General features: G+C 36.5%; 1 protein-coding gene across 3 annotated transcripts in view; it reads right to left on the bottom strand.

Annotated features, from left to right (window-relative positions):
* Nucleotides 1-18495, bottom strand: part of GPD2 (glycerol-3-phosphate dehydrogenase 2) — a 143371-nt gene that overhangs the window by 30052 nt on the left and 94824 nt on the right. For all 3 annotated transcript variants that reach the window (XM_090280012.1, XM_090280031.1, XM_090280024.1), the window contains exons 7-8: nucleotides 4339-4503; nucleotides 3341-3485 (exon numbers count right to left, since the gene is read on the bottom strand). In XM_090280012.1, the coding sequence (XP_090136138.1) occupies nucleotides 3341-3485; nucleotides 4339-4503 (310 nt within the window). The remainder of the gene's footprint in view (nucleotides 1-3340; nucleotides 3486-4338; nucleotides 4504-18495) is intronic.

Here is an 18495-nt window from a genome sequence, read left to right as displayed (position 1 = left end):
AGACAGACCCAGCTGTGACTAAGGCTTTTGTGATCTGTGGTTATTGAGGGGCCAAAGCTAATGCAACAATTTTAGAATAAAGACAGGCATTCTGGCCCTGACTGGGGTGGCTCACTGGGTTGGGCATCATCCCGTAGACCGAAAGGTCACAGGTTCAATTCCCAGTCAGAGCAAATGCCTGGGTTTCAGGCTAGGTGCCTGGTTAGGGGTATGTGAGAGACAACCGATTGATGCATCTCTCTCTTTTTCTCCTTCCCTTCCCCTCTCTCTAAAAATAAATAAAATCTTTTTTAAAAAACCTATTACAAAAAGGCATTTTGTTTTGAAAAATATTACATGCAGGTGGTATATATTTTTATTTCTTTAAAAACAACAATCTACTCTGTTATTAGCATATTATAAACCATAGTACAGAAAATATGGGTAACATGACCTCTTTCATGTAAATATTTTAGATGGATATGCATTTGTACAAGCATAAACATAAATTTCCTAAAAGGAATCAGAAGGAAGTGTTATTGATTACCAGAGAAAAACTGAAGGGGGGGAGCATGAGGAAGAAGAGGGAGGCTTTCTGTTTTCATTTTATATCTTTCTATTTTTCTACAGTGATTATTTCTATTAATTTAGCCTATTATAGAAGTCACCTGGGCAGTAAAACAAAGAATCATATTTTGTTTTCCTGTTTTAACTTCGCTATACTTAAAAATTAAAAAGAAGCAATACTCTTAATTTGGGTAAGTTTAAACAAACAAAAAAAAAGTTAGTAGAATTCATTCAAAAACATTTACTGGCCACTATTATGTTCCAGACATTATACCAGGAACTGCGGATACAGCAGTCAAAAAAACAGATAAAAAACAATCAAAGGATCACTGTCAAAATGTATACAAATTAGGTATCATTATGAGATAAGGAACCAGAAGCTAAAAACAATAGCTTGCCAAGGTCACACACTTGGCAAGAAGTAAAGCGATGAACAAACTCAGAAAGTTCTACACCAAGGTATCACCTTAATGCTTACTCTCCATACAGTGTCCTGTCTGTGCATCCTGAAAGATCAGAATGTCTTCACATTTAAATAATGGGCAAACTAAGGTTCTGAATACACTGGTTTTCCTGAAACAATTTCATTTTTAAGTGGCAGAAGTAACATAAGGGAAAATGAGTGTCCTCAGAAATCATGGGACAGTAGTGAAAAAAAAAAGACAAAATATAACACCCAAGAAAATATGTTGAATCTGGTAAGACCTAATAAATGTAGGGATCATGATGATGTGTGTGTCTATAGTTTAGGTATTATATCTGTACTCTAAGATATGCTAAAAAACACCCCCTGCCCCCCAAAAGAAACATTATAAACTAGCTGGCCTTGCATATTTTTAATCCAGTACAAAGTAAATGTATATAACTGTGTCTGGAATTATTGTCAAAAACTTATTTATATATTTCTCTCCCTTTCATTTGAACTAAGCTTGTGGTTAGCCGTTTTTAAAACTCTATTAAGTACCACTGCATACACTTTTATTATTAAGACTGCAAGCACCTTGGTTTCTCCAGTCCTATGTAAAAATACTAATGACTATCAATTAATTACATGTAGATACTTAGAAAATGAGGACAAAACCTTGGAGGCTAGTGGATAAGAAATTCTCTTTAATTTTTTTCTTGGTAGAAGTGTAATATTTTTCCCAGTAAAAGTGTATCTGATACATATTAGGAGTATCTTGGACTCTCTTCAGGAATATTTAGTTACTGGTAAACTGATAATAAGAATATCATCTATTACATAGCAGAATAGCATTCTAGGAGAACACACAATTAAACAAAATATCATAGCTCTGTACATCCATTTTATCAAATATTAAAAGTTATATGTTCTTTTTGGGGAATTATAAAAATAAGGGAGAATACCTCTCATTCTAAACATATAACCTAGAAATTATCACCTTTAACTTAAAATTGTATTACCTAGAGATAATCATCATTTAAACATATTTCCTTTTAACCTTTTCTTTATATGCTTAAATAATATTTAGATCATATGGCACATATAATCATGTGTCCTTCTAAATTAACATTGTTTAAATTGTTTGGATCATTAGTGTTTTCCTAGGACACTGGAATTATTTGTAATTATTACTTTAATGAATATGTAATATCACCTTGTTCAGAAACACCATATTATCTTTTATCTATTCTCCTACAGCTAGAAACTGAAGTGATTTCTAATATTCCTCAGCTAAAAATAATGTCATAAGGAATATCTTGAGCATAAATTATTATTTCATATAGAATCATTGGTTTGCTTACTAGATTTACCACATATGAAAATTAAAATGGAATACATGTTCAATACTCTTAGCATGGTCACATGAATTTTTTTCCACAAATGTCTTGAAATGTAGATGAGGGGTAATCATTGTTAATTTCTTAGCCCAATGTTAAAATTTTCAAAAATATCCCAAAATGAAAGAATATTTTAATATGCCCCTCACCCAACTTGAACTGTTATAAATTGATATTCTCATTTCATCTCTATCCCTACCCATTTCTCTATTTCTGACTATCTTTGTTACTATGATAAATTAGAAATTATATCTAATTTTTACTTGCTGTAATATTTTTCAAAATATATTTCAGAATTTACTAACATAAAAATACCTGAGTGGTCCTTATTCTCAAATTCTTCATAAGCAAATTTGGGAGCTCCATAAAATCAACTTTTTAATTTTTAAAAAATTCTCCCCTAATGATATGTTTTTATTGATTTTAGAGAGAGAGGAAAGGTGGTTGAGGGGGGCGGGGGGGATGGACAAAGAGACATCAATTGGTTGCCTCTCATACATGCCCCAACCAGGGATCAAACCTTCAACCTTTGGTACACAAGACAATGCTCCTATCAACTGAGCCACCAGGCCAGGGCAACTTTTTAACTTTTTAATTAAAATGATCTTTATGGAAATTTTGCAAAACTAATTTTCGACATTTTAATGAAAATTAAAATTTGAAACACGAGGCTTAACCTCTGAAGATGAGTACACTAAAGAAAGTATAAAAATGGATCCCAAATCATTAACTCCTAGAAAGGAATACTGCCATAAAAGCTAAGGAATTAGATTTTGTGTGTTAGATGAGTTCCTTTACTTATTTCTTCTCATTTTATTAGTTTATTTTTAAATTATAATTGACATCTAATACATATTAGTTTTCAGTATACAACATAGTGATTAGACATATTTCTCCTCATCTTTTATTAAGAAAGGTGTGCTAAAAGAATAAATATAATTTCTGTGGCACTCATTCTCTGGTGACAGTCACCAAACTGGAATACAGTTACCTGTAATAACCAGGCATCACAATGTGGACACCGGCACTCGGCTGGCAGATAACTGTGGCATTCTTATCATCCATTTTGCGCACAGTGTCTGTGAAAGGTCCCGTGGCATTGATAACACATTTGGCTCTCACATCAAATTCCTGCCCTGTGAAAGAAAGCAGCATCAATCACACACCCCATTTGTTTTCTCTGCTCACTGATGCTTTGGATTATTAATTCATCTATTCACTTAACCTATGACGAAGTATATTGTACACAACACTAAGTGACATGAACAGCCCAAGTTATTGAAAAGCCACACAAAAGGCTTGCACCTGAGTAAATTTTCCAAAACCAAGTCCAAACTGAGGGCGGAAAAGCATGCCACTTTTTCATTTCGGCTCTCAGTTATTTTGCAAAATGCCCAGAATTAAAGTGCCAAATATGAAGAAAGTGGGATGAGTAAATAAGCTGCTTTCTCTTTAAAACTCAAATGTGTAAACAGTGTTGCCATGAGACAATATATATTCACATTGCTGGTTTTGTTCAAGGAAACAATACAATTTTGAAACTGCCTACATGACTATAGATTCAGAACAAGCATGAAAATCTAACCCAAGTTAAGTGATTGACTTTAACGAAGTGTAAATGCACTCCTTATGTCACTTAATTGATACTTTGAAAGTTGGCTCATTTATTTCATTTTATAAATAACATGTTTCTGTAAATATAACGAAATGCACTCATAGCTGTGGGAATTTTGTGGTCATTTTTTATTACTGCATTTATTATTATCATCAGGATTATCATTATTTAACACAAAGGGGAAAATTGCCAAGGCCCACAAGGGAAAATTTTCATGTTAAACCAGTCATTGTTGACAATAAAGAATATAATTAAGATGACTCTGAAATCTGCCTTTAATAAGAAAAAAGTGACAGAAAAATTATAATTCAGTCATTATTATATAGGCAAGGCAAGAAGCTAAGACAGCCCTCCCTGCCAGAGCCCTGGCATACCTGTGAGTACGTCCTTGCACCGGGCGCCGCTCACGTGCTCTCTCCCTGTCTGGGGGTCTGTCTTCTTCAGCAAGCTGAGGACCTCCATGTAATTGGCCGTGGCAGCCCCATACCTGGCAGCAGTGAGAGCAATGGCAAGGTTCATCCGTGCGTCGTTGTGTTGTCCTGCAGCAAGGGAAAGGAGCAGAGGAGGGACAGGAGTCACCTCGAGCCACAGGCTGGTGGTACAGAAGTGTGTCACAACAGATATGTCACATCTGTCTCTGTCACCCAGAATATACATGATGGTTGGTCAGCTCTAGAGGGCATGATTTAAAAATACACGGTCATTCTCAGTCAGGCATTTACCTGCTACTTCAAGCAAGTGTACTTTGTACCGCAGAAAGGGCGAAAAATATCCCTTTCCTACAGAGCTCATATCAATTACCCGAAAGTTATGCAGTAATTATTCTCTTAGTTTGGGAACATATGTATATGTCAGACTTTTCCCAATACAGACAACTCGTATGCATGAAAGTGAAGCAATTCAAAACTTCAGAATATCTGACACCCCAACTGGTGTTGATTAACAATTTTTATGAGTCTGTGTCCTATCTAATATTCAAAATCAAGAGCTTAATCTTCCACAGAGAATTTCTCAGTATTCTATAAAAGGATTTTTCTTGGTTTGAATTTTGATTAGCGCTCTTTAACATGTAACATTTTTTTTAATCACACATAAAAGGTAAGAAATTAAGCAGGGCAAAATTTAATTACAGAACAATTCCTACCTGTATTGTTAAAGATTTATTGCTGAAAAAACCCTAGTTAAAGAAAACTAAGGGGGAGGAGAAGGGGGGAAAGATGATTAATCACTTTAAAATAGTGGCATCGCTAGAGACTTTTTCTATTTATTATTGCCAGTGGAGTTAACGCTGACCAGGAAGAATTGCTCTACATTGCAGGGGCCAGATTCTCTGTGCCCTGAATAATTAATTACCCAGGGCTAGATGTATTGAAGCAGGGTTCACATTCCCACACACTGGGATCAGTTCTATCAAGATAATACTGATAAAGGGATGAATTTGTAATGAATATTGTTGTTGATTTATGTTGCCAGCATACCAAACATTTAGAATAAATGGTTTATGTAAAGTTTCTTCCTTGTGATTCAGTCTGTGCAGGGCCAGAAGCACAACACAGGTAATCTGTTCCAGCTAAAAGGGCAAAGTTATAAAGAGAGAATCAATGCCTGAAGGTGCTGCCGCCCCTCCCCACAAACATCTTATTCTAAAGCTGCTGGACAAATACAATCAGCCAAGAACCTTTCCCTCAAAATTAAATCCTCTATCAAGTGAAGAGGATTTACACCTCAACGTGCAGAATGAAAAGTTATTTTATCTAAATATTAATAGAAAAAAGTAGAAAAAGAAAACAATAGCAGCAGCAGTACCTGAGGTGGAAGTAGGAAGGTTAGCATTTTTATCAATTTCAACTTAGCATGACTCTAAAGTTGCTATTAAACAGTTTATTTAAAGTTTAAGAAACCAACTTTTATTAATGTAAAACTCCTTACTTAAAATTGGAATATGCATAAATGCATACAAAGAGTCCAAAGAAACAAAATTAAAATTCCACTATAGATCATTTCTTTAAAGATATTACAAATCTAAACTACAGAGAGTACCCATCCCATCCAATCTCTAGTAGAGTTATGCACATAACACTGAAACACCCTATCGGTAATTTTAAAAAATTCAAGACCTGTTTGTATGGTAGGGAAACTCATCCATGCAGATGTGCCTTGATTTATACACAGGGCAAGTCTCAAGGAAGTAATGTGCCAATCAACTATTTTAAAGCCTACATGAAGTCACTATTCAAAGGAACCAGACATAATCCCACTTATTAAAGTGACAGATTCCTTTGTAAAGTGGTATATCTATTACGCAATCGTCTGGTAATAAAACTCTAAATTCTGAAAATACAAAATCTTTCTTTTAATACCTTTTAAAATATAAAACCTCACTGGAGCAGTACTGGTATAGTTCACCATACTCTGTGGCTTTTATGCTAAGAAAAGCCTCCCTAATTGCCTTCCAAATCCCAGTACTTTTGAAAGGCAAACAAAATCAACCCCAGTTAAGTGTGAGGTGAAAACAAGTTCCTTTGGTTCTTTTCCACACCCGCCCTGATCCCCAGCAGCACCTGCCTTGACTCAAATGAAGTACGTTACTTATTTATGAAGTGCCTTCATAGTATGATCCTCATCTGCAACAGTTCTACTCCCGTTATTCTCATTATCTAGAATTGTGAAATTATTTGCAACTCTCTAAACACCCACATTATTTCACACTTTCTCGCCTTTGCTGACACTCATTCTTCTGGCTGGAACATCACTGTAGAAGCTCTGGACAATTCCTATTTATCTCTCATAATCTGGTTCAAATATCTTGCCATGAAGTCTCCACTTCTCTGTGTCCTTCCAAGGCAAAGTTGTTCATTCCTTCTGAGCCAACGTCCCATTTTATACATACCATTTTTTATAGTCTTTAAATTTAAGGAGCATAGGAAATCCCAGAAATGTATACAATCTGAACTTAAACCCAAAGTATCTCTTATATTTAAGTTGAATCAAGGGATGAAAGGAGAAATGGTTATGTATGATTCCCTCAAGACTTAACCCACAAGTTTTTCCTTGCTCTGCAGAGAAAAGCAAGCACAGTTATTACAAGCTCCTAGAAACTGATGAGTAAATAAGTTGACTTTCTTCCGGGCTCAGGAGCTCACACCTCTACCGATAAGCTCCCTTCTTTGCAGACAGTCAGCTTACTTCATTTACCTCCTTGGATTCATGGTAGGTCTCCTCCCCTATCCACATTAAATGCACCCTTTACCTTGAGATTCCCAGATGCTTGCGGTGTATGCTTCCTGGGACAAGTGGTATATTTTCACTCTTCTTAATTGAATTCCTCCTAGCCCCCTTTCTTGACATTTTGCAAGGTATCTATATGCCTCCTGTAATTTTATTTCTGGAGGGAAAGTTTTTGACAACACTGTATGTCATTGGAATGCAATACAATAATATCAACTCCCCCACCCAATTGGTCTGCTTATTAAGTTTGAATTTTCAAATCTGTTTCCTCAGAGCCAGGCAACATGATACTGTTCACTAATCAGTGAATAGCTTTGCATTGGCACTTACACAAGGACCCAGATGGGGACTGTGAAAATCTGTTTCCTACTCTTCTCCTTTTGCACTTGAAATCTTGCATATGTGCACATTCTGAACTTACAACTCATATGAGAGGAAGCACAGAAGAGGTGGAACTATAACTGTTTTCCCTTGTTTAGAAAAACAAAATGTTAAATCAACCCACCGAACAGAATGTAGGTCAGTGGTGGTAGAGAAGGATTTTGCCTATATCCTCAATGGCCTTGCACACAGGATAGTGAGAGATACTTTGAGTGAAAAATACTTTAGAATGTAATCATATGATAGGCCTTAAATATAAATATTTTGGAGACATAGCAATATTGCTCTCCTCAGAGGGTTTCAAAGTTTGGCAGCTAAGTTAACATGCAAAACAGGGGGGGGGGGGAGAAATAATCATTGAATGTGTAAACAGTACAAAGAATGAGTAAATATGAAAAAATCATAGGTAACAAATTACCTGGCATTTTCGTGGTCCTTCAGATCTAAAATTCTATGATGCTGTAAAATTCTACATACAATCGTCTTTTAATACTGCATACTTTAAAATGGCCATTTACATTGCACAGACCCATTTATATGGAGCCAGAAATTCGTACAGAAAGTCTAAATGTTATAAAAAATAGTTCTTGATTAAAATAACACCTGTTCATAAATTCATCGTCAACTAAAATTGCCACTGTTGAAATGTCGAGAATACTTCTTTCTCTCTCCCTATGCCCTAACCCTAGTTCTAGAAGGGGAACAAAGATGCGTGAAAGAAAGCATACTTCCCTAAAGACTTAATCCCATTTCTGACCAAATGCACAGGGCATGCTTCAGTGTCTCAGACTGACAGTGTCACAGTGACCTCTCAGGCAGCTTCTCCTTAGCAGTCAGGCAAAGATAATTCAAAGGATAATAACCTACCAAACTCAAGCTGATTTAATATAATCATTATATTTAAAATTTCTCTAATGGGAAGAGCATAGATACAGGCAGAGTAAAAAGTGTGTGTGTGTGTGTGTGTGTGTGTGTGTGTGTAAGGAGATTACTAAATTCTGGTTAAAGGACATATGGTGAATAAACTTAAAAAGGAAAACTCAAAGTAGATACATACTTTTCATGGTAAATTGTGACAATGCATTTTCAAAAGTAAATTATTTATAAAAGTGATTATTTGCATGGGTATTGGCAGGGATCAGGGAGACATATGAAACAGTTTAGGAAGAATGCACCTTACAAAATATGTTGGTGGACTTGGAATGACTGGGTCACAAGTTTTGGTACTTCTGTGGGGCTTCAGTGTCCTATAAAAGGAGAGGAGTTGGGTGGAACCTCTGAAATTATACAATGAATGTAATGGCTGATCTTAAACGGTTGGCTACTATCCTATTCAAGACTTCAACATTTTCTACATTTCTGACTTTGGCCCAATATGCCTAAAGAGAGAATGGGCATTAATGAAGACCATAATACAGGTGCTTTATAAAGTAAATCAGAAAAATAAAATCAGAAATCATGTTATTACATTAGATCTAGTTATAATGAAATCATAATTTGATTGGCCTTTATAGGTTATATAGTATATTGCAAAAATTGTCCCAATTCTTCACCTCTCCTTGTAGCCATGCCCTTTGCCATGTGTCTTCACAGTGTCCTCTCCCACTCTGACTCTGGATGCAGCCATGTGAAATTGTTTTCATCAATAGAATGTTAGTAGATGTGAGAGAAGAAAAGAAAAAGGAGGCTCTTCAGATGCCATGAAAAGGACATTCCCAGGGTGGCCTTTTTGTTCCTGGAGGAGGATGAGAGGCATGTCACAAGATGCTCTAGTCATTCACTACAGCCAAGGCCATCCGACATCAGCTGACAGACATGAGTGCAAGTTCAGCAGAGAGCAGAAGAATCTGAGTCAACCCCAGACAAGATCAGTAAAACTTGACCACTCGAATGCATTAGCAATAAATCCTAATTGTTTTTATGCTACTGAGGTTCAATTGTTGTATGTAATTGTGGCAATAGATAACTGATACAAGCAATGTAACCAATTTTCTAATAAAGTTAGTCCCAACTAAAAAATTGGTTCTGTCTTCAAAACCGCATTGTCAGATGGCTATTTAGAACACAATTAATTTTCCTGCAAAAATGCTGTAAATAAATGGTGGTGGGGTGATTAGCATGTGCCACAAAAACAGTTTAGTGCATAGGGTATTTGAATACGGGAATTGGTAATGATCCCATCAGACTCGATGTCCCCCACTCCCTCCCACTGACCTTGAATCTCCAGATTGACCCCAGTGCCCACCCTCAACTACAACTCTGCTCTTTCACACCTCTGGCTTTTTGTTCATGTTGCCCCTACTCCTCGGGACATCTTATCCTACTTGGTAAACCATTGAACTTTTCATCTTTCCTTTATGAAACTTTCCTGACTCCTCTCAGATACAGGAGCCTTCTCTCCCTCTGTGCTTCCATGGCACTTTGTAAGTACTCTTGTTATAGCACAAACAATTTTCTGAACTTTTGCATTTGACACTCATTTATTGAGCAAACATGTCGTCGTCGGCAGCCGTCCGTCTCGAGAGACGATGGTGTAGCTTCTTAAGAGTCTATCTGTACCGCCGAGAATGGTTGTGCAGTCCGACTCGGGAGTGACACGGTATCTGTCTCCTCCCGTGTTGAATCGACATCTTGCGATGACGCTGGAGTGTCCTCTCCAGTGAAGCTGAAGCTACAGAGCCTGGGCAGGGTGATATGGAGGGTCTGCTGTTGCCCATGCAGCAGACCCCCCCTCTCTTCGCAGCTGAAGGGTCCAAGGGAAAGGCGGAGTCAAGCAAACATGTACTCAATGCTTTTAAGGTACCAGGGGTTTTCCTAGGAACTGGGATTACAACAGACACCCAAATAATCATAGTTCCAGGCCTAGGGAACCTTGACTCCAACAATATGTTCCTAAAAGAACAGAGAGAATCTTATTCAATTGTTTTCACAGTATCTACCACAGCATTTGCTACCTAGTAGATATTCAAATATTTGTTGAACAAAAGAACAAATGAGTTAATGTACACAAATATGGAACATAATCACAGGCCAAATAAAGGAAATGTGCTCAAGGCTAAGAGAGTCTAAGAATAGTCCCCAACCCCTCAGCCCTACCCGCATTATAGCTGTGGTCTCCACTGAACCAAGGGACTATTGTCTGTCTACCTAGCTACCCAGCAGACAATGGAAACAGGATGTCTTCTATCACAAAATCGCTTGTGGAAATGCAAACAAAAGGAGGCCAGTGATAAAGTTAAGGCAAGCGTTTGATGTATGATTAAGACAGCAAGAGGCAGATCCCTTTAACAAATATTGATTGAGTACATACTGCAAGACAGGCATGATGCTAGGCACTAGGAATCCACTAAGTAGGGAGAATAAGATTACCCCGGTCTCTGCTCTAGGGAACCACATTCTAATGGGGAAGACAGATAAAATCAACTAAAATCAATTAATAAGGCAATTAAAAACTGCAAATCAAGGGAAAAATAGGTGGCAGGGAGAGCAACTCCCTGGGGCAGTAGCTATATTTTAGCTGGGACAGTTAGGGAAGGCAGTCAAGATCAGCAAGTGGAGAAAATGCAAAGAAGAAAAGTCCTACCAGCAAGACCACTTCCTATAATCCCTGCTAATTTGCAATTATATCCAAAGCTTATATGAAACATAAACTACCAAAAAGTGACTATGGTATTAGCATAACTCCATTTGAGTAAAAAGTGCTGGGAAAGGAAAATGTTCATTCATACTTTAAGTACTCACCTGTATTTTACATATACTTATTAGGAATTAATTTTTTAAATCTTCCTGGGTTAATATACATTTTTTCCAGGAAATGTCTTCTAGTATAGACTGGTAAAACTCAAAATAAAAGCATAATATTCAAAGTTTATGAATTGGAGTAATTTGCTGTCATTTACCCATACTACAGCTCTCAGGAAGAGACACCTGTTAGCACAGAGCATGTAATCATTATTATTATTAAATACAAAGGTACAATTAAATACAGGCACAGGGTGTGACCTGCATCATAATTCTGCCTGGCCTTTCGCTTCACAATATTCTTTTCATTATCATGGCCCTTTTGTTCCTTCATGTTTCTGTAGTTTCTCCCTAACTTCTCAAATAAGCTATTTACAATCTAAATAATTAGCAATCGGCGTGGATCTATGGTCTTTGGCCCCATGCAAATGAAACATTGTGAAGTGCCTTAACATGACATATTTAAGTACATTAAGTTTCTATTCTCTGACGACTTTTCTTTTTTGAAAAAGTTGTAAATGAATCTAATAAAGAGCACGTTTTCCACTTTTCAGATACTTAGAAATCTAGATAGAGTTGAACAAAAATAAAACCATATTTAAACTGCAAACAACAAATGCTCTGGGTATTTATTTGCTATATCTGTGCAAAAATGTTCTATACATCAGTTTACAGTGAAGACTCCTCTCCTCCCATGCTTTTTACCCATGACAATTAATTCTCTCTCTAGAACAAACCCAAAACAGGTTTTTATACTTTTAAGAAAAAGGGAAAATAAGCAATGTGACAAAAATCAAAGCATGACACACTAGAGAAACTCTTTTGCAGACCATTCAACAATGTGGCCTGAAGCCACAGGTAATCTTCCTTGGTTGTTTGTAAAATGCTATAAAGTCACTGATAAGCCATCTTAGAATGTCTAGCTTTGAAAGTAAAGAAAGGTCTTAACTTTGCTAAGAGCTGTAGTCTTGAACACAGGGCATCTTAAGCCAAGGTAACTGTCTTGCAAATATTTGAGTTTTATTTCTTTTACAAACAGTTACTAAATACCTACTATGTGCCAGGCACTGAGCACTACTGAAGGAGCAAAAATTGAAACAGATTGGATTGACCCAGCTGCCCCAGGAATCTGAGATACAAGAGCAAGTTTATAGTCTAACTCGGGGAAGTCACGAGTTCCAAAAATTCTCTCCAATTCTTAGCACATTTCCTTTTTCTTTCATCTGCAGTTTTCCTAAAATATCACCAAACATGGTGCTCCAGACATACCTTCTTTTCTCCCATGTTACAGGAAGTTTTGCAAGCTTCCTTCATAGGCATGTGTGCTTAAGTTGAAGTCCCATCCCCACCAACTGTGACACCTCACACGACTCCATCTAAGGTTCTTTTCACTCATCTCCCGAGGGGAGCAGTAATGGGACTGACAAGGGTTAACATGAGGAATGAGTGAGACAGGCAATGTACGTTACAATATATAGTTCTCCACAAATATTAACTATTATTATTAAAAGAATGTACTAAAGAGTTAAGACCACTTTATACCTTCACTAAAAAATATGGCTGCCTAAAATATTTTAAAAGTAAAAACAGTAAGGCCTTCTATATTCTCTAGTTCTAAATGATTTATTGCTCATTAATGTAGCAAACTTTTCCTGAAATGTGTCACAACAATCTCAAATCTCTGCACTTCAGGAATACTGCCTGCTCTTCTTGTTTCCCTTTCTATCTCTTCACTTTTTACCACTGACAAGCAAAGTATTGGTTTTGCGTGTGTCCCAAAGAACAGGAAGACAGGAGAACAGTTTTCCATCCAGAGGAAAACAGCATTGACAAGATAACAGTTTTTCAAAATATTAGAATCACCAAATCTTTCTTAGTCTAGAGGACTTCACTATCTCTTTAGTTTTCACAAAGGAAATCAACATGTGCTATAAATTGGGAAAAGTCAAAAGACCCACATAATCTTTCAGTCACTAACTGGGTGTGTTTTTATAATAGATAACTGTCTAGGTTTTGTTTCTGGGCATCTAACCCACCCCACCCCCACCCACCATACAAGCCCTGAAGAAAGGCAGGGCCTGCCCCACCCACAGGAAAGAGAGAAGACCCAGTGGAACACAGGCCTCTGACCTGGACCCCCATTCAGATGCTCTCGACACAGACATCAATCTAGAGCTAGTGACCCAGAGAAGGGACATGTAGAATCCAATCTGAAGGTGGAGGCAAAACAGCAGCAATGACAGAAATGTCGGCAGTGGTGGCAGAAGAAGATGGGACGTGCAGTCATCAGTATTAAAGTCTTCAATGATGCACCAGTTCTGGGACAGGACTTTGCTTGTGGCTTTGGTTGCTGCAAATCATTCATTTTTGGTCCCTTTTTTTCAAGCTTTGTCTTCAGCATTTCCAGTATCTCTGCCTGTTGCTCACTGTCCTCTCAAAAAACACTTTTCTCTTATGTCAGCCAGAATTTTTTTTTTTTTTTTTTTTTTTTTTTTTTGCCTGAGACAAAAAACTTGGGTGAGACCCAACGCCTGTGCCTCACTTTCCTCAGCGCTGAACCACTGAGTGGAACTTCATCATCTCTCAGGAGCCTTCCAGCTCTACCAATTTTAAAAGTTTCAATCACAAAATTTCAAATAAACAAACTAAAAACTTGAGAATCTAAATCTTTTAAATTTCTTTTTAGTTTTTTGTATTTTGTTGTATTTTTTTCCTTTTTTTGTTGTTGTTCTTTTACAGTTGTCCCAATTCCCCACCCCTGTAATTCTCCCCTGCCCCGCCCACTCCCCCAACCCTCCTCCCACAGTCAATCCTAATCTAATTCTACAATAACAATGTCAAAGAAGCCTTTATAAAAGGAATACACCTTTCACAAAAGAACTGGCGAAAATAAGTGAATCCTTTCACTTACCAAGAAACACCTTCAGCCCTCCTCTCCTCATTTGTGTGTGCATACATGCACACAACTTTTTACAAACCTGCTGGAATGGCTCAACCTTCCCCAGGGGTGATTCTGAGTGTGAGCTACATACTAAATACATGAAAACGTGTGCTAAGGACCAGCTGGGGAATTCCAAGAGGAAGCAGCCTTTTGAGAACCTTTATCTGTTGCAGGGCCAGTCCTATATCTTATCAAATTTCTCTCCCTAATCACAGAAAGATTCCCCACCTTATCAAACTCTTATCAAATCAGCCTGACCAGAGTCCAATGTCCTACTTGTCTGAAAATAATGTATACTATCACATTAACATGAAAGTGCAGCTAACTCTCTGCAGCCCAGGGAGAGCACTGGGCCTGGAGACCCAGAACAGCCGTGGTTAGGACACAGCACATCACACATTGACACATCAGAATCTGTTCTTCATCTGCAAAGTAGGGTTTACACCAATTTGTCTGCCAGTCTTCTAGAGCCACTGATATCATCCAATTAGAGCATATGTGGAAGCATTTGTAAACTGCGAACCATTATAAGAATGCAGCTATTATTGTTAATGAAGGTATCCATCTACTTAATTTATATTCCCCCTCTTTTTGTTGGAGACAGTCTTTAATTTGTTATCCAGGTCATAAATACATGTATTTCTCAGTTATCAGAATAATATCTCTTAGCAATCCAGATTCAATGTTTATTGAGAAACTTTATTTTGGGCTGGAAACTCTAAAAGAGGAAGAAAACTAAGAATTTATTTTAAAATACAAAACAAAATCTTTAGACTCACTTCACAAATGTGTCTTTAACCAATATTGTTTAAAACTATAATAACATCCAACTGTTTCTGCTCAAATTTGACTGTTTACTAAGCAAAATCCTGATCTTAATTTGGTTATTCAAATAGGTTTGTCTACTGGAATTTTTAAACAGCAATATTGAGTCATCTAATGCACATGAATATATTGTTTCTCATGGAAAGTAATAAGTTATTTGCAGATAATATGATACTGTATACAGAGAACCCTAAAGATTCCACCATGAAAACTACTGGCACTGACAGGTGAATTCAGTAAAGTAGCAGGATACTGTTGTATTTTATACACCAATAATGAACTATCAGAAAGGGAAACTAAGAAAAAACAATCCCATTAACAATTGCATCAAAAAAGTACCTAGGAATAAACTTGACCAAAGATGTAGAAGACATGTACTCAGATAATTATAAAATACTGAATAAAGAAACTAAAGGAGATACAAATAACTGAAAGCACAAACAGGTATCCCTCGTATAACAAGGTACTTCTATAACACAGTTTTGCTCTAACACGGTATGACTGTAGAAGATATCCAAGAATTGCTGGTAGAAGAAAAAATTGATGAAGCAATTTTGGTGGAAATGACATCTGGAATGTGCCAAGATAACTTAGGGGATGACAGTACTGATGAAAACGAAGAAGTTATACGGTTTACCCTAAAAAGCGTAAAGAAAGGCCTAGACTTAGCTGAACAGTTAGAACAGTGGTTCTCAACCTTCCTAATGCTGCAACCCTTTAATACAGTTCCTCATGTTGTGGTGACCCCCAACCATAAAACTATTTTCACTGCTACTTCATAACTGTAATTTTGCTACTGTTATGAATCATAATGTAAATATCTGATATGCAGAATGTATTTTCATTGTTACAAATTAAACATAAAGCATAGTGATTAATCACAAAAACAATATGTAATTATATATGTGTTCTCTGATGGTCTTAGGCAACCCCTATGAAAGGGTCATTCAACCCCCAAAGAGGTCGCAACCCACAGGTTGAGAACCACTGAGTTAGAGTCATATTTCTTAAATGAAGATCCTTGCACCGAAAGGAACACAAAGATTAAGAGAGAACTTCAAAAGTGCTTAGCACTGTATAACGAATTTTATAAAGACCTCTCAGCTAAAAGCAAGCAATCTAAAATAACAGATTTTTTGCAAAAAATAGAGCATAGAAATCAAGATAATGCTGAAAAAAGTTCAGAGGATGAGGATATCTTGTCAAAAAGAAAATGCATTCAGTTAATGGAGCTTAGTAGTGATGAGGAAGAAAATGTTACTTAATTCATATTATTATGAAATACTTTGCATGAAAATTGCTTTAATAAAAATATTTCTCTTAATTACAAAAATATAATAGTATTTTTTTTTTAATTTTTTGGAATCTAACCCCCTTTTTGTACTAGTTCTTTGTTTCGTATAACACAGAATTCGCATAACATGGCATTTGTTAGGAACCTAACAACCGTATTATATGGGGGTTACCTGTTTTGTGTTCATGGATAGGAGGAATTAACACCAGTAAAATGTCCATACTACAAAAAGCAATCTACAGATTCAACGCAATTCCTATCAAGATACCAATAGTATATTTCACAAAACTAGGACAAATATTCCAAAAATTTAAATGGAACCACACACACACACACACACACACACACACACACACACACACCTCAAATAACCACAGCAATCTCGAGAAAGAACAAAGTTGGAGGAATCACACTACCTGATATCAAACTATACTATAAGGCAATAGTATCAAAACATCATAGTCCTGGCATGAAAACAGACACATACATCAATGGAAAAGAATAGAGATCCCAGAAAAAAGCCCATGCCTTTAAGGTCAATTAATATTTGACAAAGGAGGCAAGAACATACAGTGAGGTAAACATAGTCTATTCAATTAATGATGAAGAGAAAACTGGATAGATACATTAAAAAAAAAGTGAAACAAGACCACCTTTTTACACCATATGCAAGAATAAACTCAAAATAAAGACTTAAATGTTAGGCTTGAAACCATAAAAATCCTTGAAGAAGACATAGGCAGTAAAATCTTGGACATTTCTCATAGCAATATTTTTTCTAATGTATCTCCTCGGGCAAGAGAAACAAAAGAAAAAATAAACAAATGTGACTACATCAAACTAACAAGTTTTTACAGCAAAGGAAACCATCAACAAAATAAAACCCACTGAATAGGAGAACATAATTGCTAATTATATTAATGCTAAGGGGTTAATATTCAAAATTTATAAAGAACTTACTCTATTTAACACCAAAAACATAAACAATACAATGTAAAAATAAGCAGAAGACCTAAATAGACATTTCCCCAATGAGAACATAAAGATGGCCAACAGACATATGAAAAGATGCTCAATGTCACTAATCATCAGAGAAATGCAAATCAAAACCACAATGAGATATCACCTCACCCCTGTAAGAATGGCTATCAACAATAAATCAACAAACAACAAGTGTTGGTGAGGATATAGAGACAAGGGAACCCTCATGCACTGTTGGTGGAAATGCAGATTGGTGCAGCCACTGTGAAAAGCAATATGGAGTTTCCTCAAAACATTTAAAATGGGGCTGCCTTATCACCCAGTGATTCCACTTCTGGGCATATACCCTAAGAAATCCAAACACTAATTCAAAAAAATATATGCACCCCTATGATCATAGCTAAGATTTGGAAGCAGCCCAGGTGTCCATCAGTAGATGAGAGAATAAAAAAGCTATGGTACATTTGCACAATGGAGTACTACTTGCCAATAAGAAGGAAGGAAGTCTTAACATTTGCAACAGTATGGATGGACCTAGAGAACATTATGCTAAGTGAAAAAAGCCAATCAGAGACAGACAAGTACCATGTTTCACTTATATATAGAATCTAATAAACAAAATAAACTAACAAACAAAATTGAAACAGACTCATAGATACAGAGAACAACTTACAGTTGTCAGAGGGGAGGGAATGGGTTGGGTGGCTGTGTGAAAAAGGTGAAGAGGTTAAGTAAAAAAATAAACAAACAGACAAACAAAAAAACCTCACAGACACATACAACAGCATGGCGATTACCAGAGGGAAAGCAAGGCTTGAGTGGTGGAGGAGAGTAAACGAGGGAATAAATGGTGATGAACACACAAAACAGTGTACAGATGATGTATTATATAACTGTACACCTGAAACCTATATAATTTTATTAACCAATGTCACCCCAATAAATTCAATATAAATAAAGAAATTTAACATTTTTAAAAGAAATTAATAAATTAGGGATGGGAACTTAGTTCTATCCACCCAAACCATTCACCACCACCAATTTATCTCCAACAAGGACAACAGTGCCTGGCATGTAGGAAGGTGCTAAGCTATTTGTTGTCTAAAGTAATCAATTTATAATTCAACAGTCTGCGAGTTT

This window comes from Furipterus horrens, unplaced genomic scaffold (genome assembly GCF_987537825.1).
Source record: "Furipterus horrens unplaced genomic scaffold, mFurHor1.1.pri manual_scaffold_1, whole genome shotgun sequence".
NCBI lineage: Eukaryota > Metazoa > Chordata > Mammalia > Chiroptera > Furipteridae > Furipterus > Furipterus horrens.
This window is presented reverse-complemented; position numbering and strand designations above follow the sequence as displayed.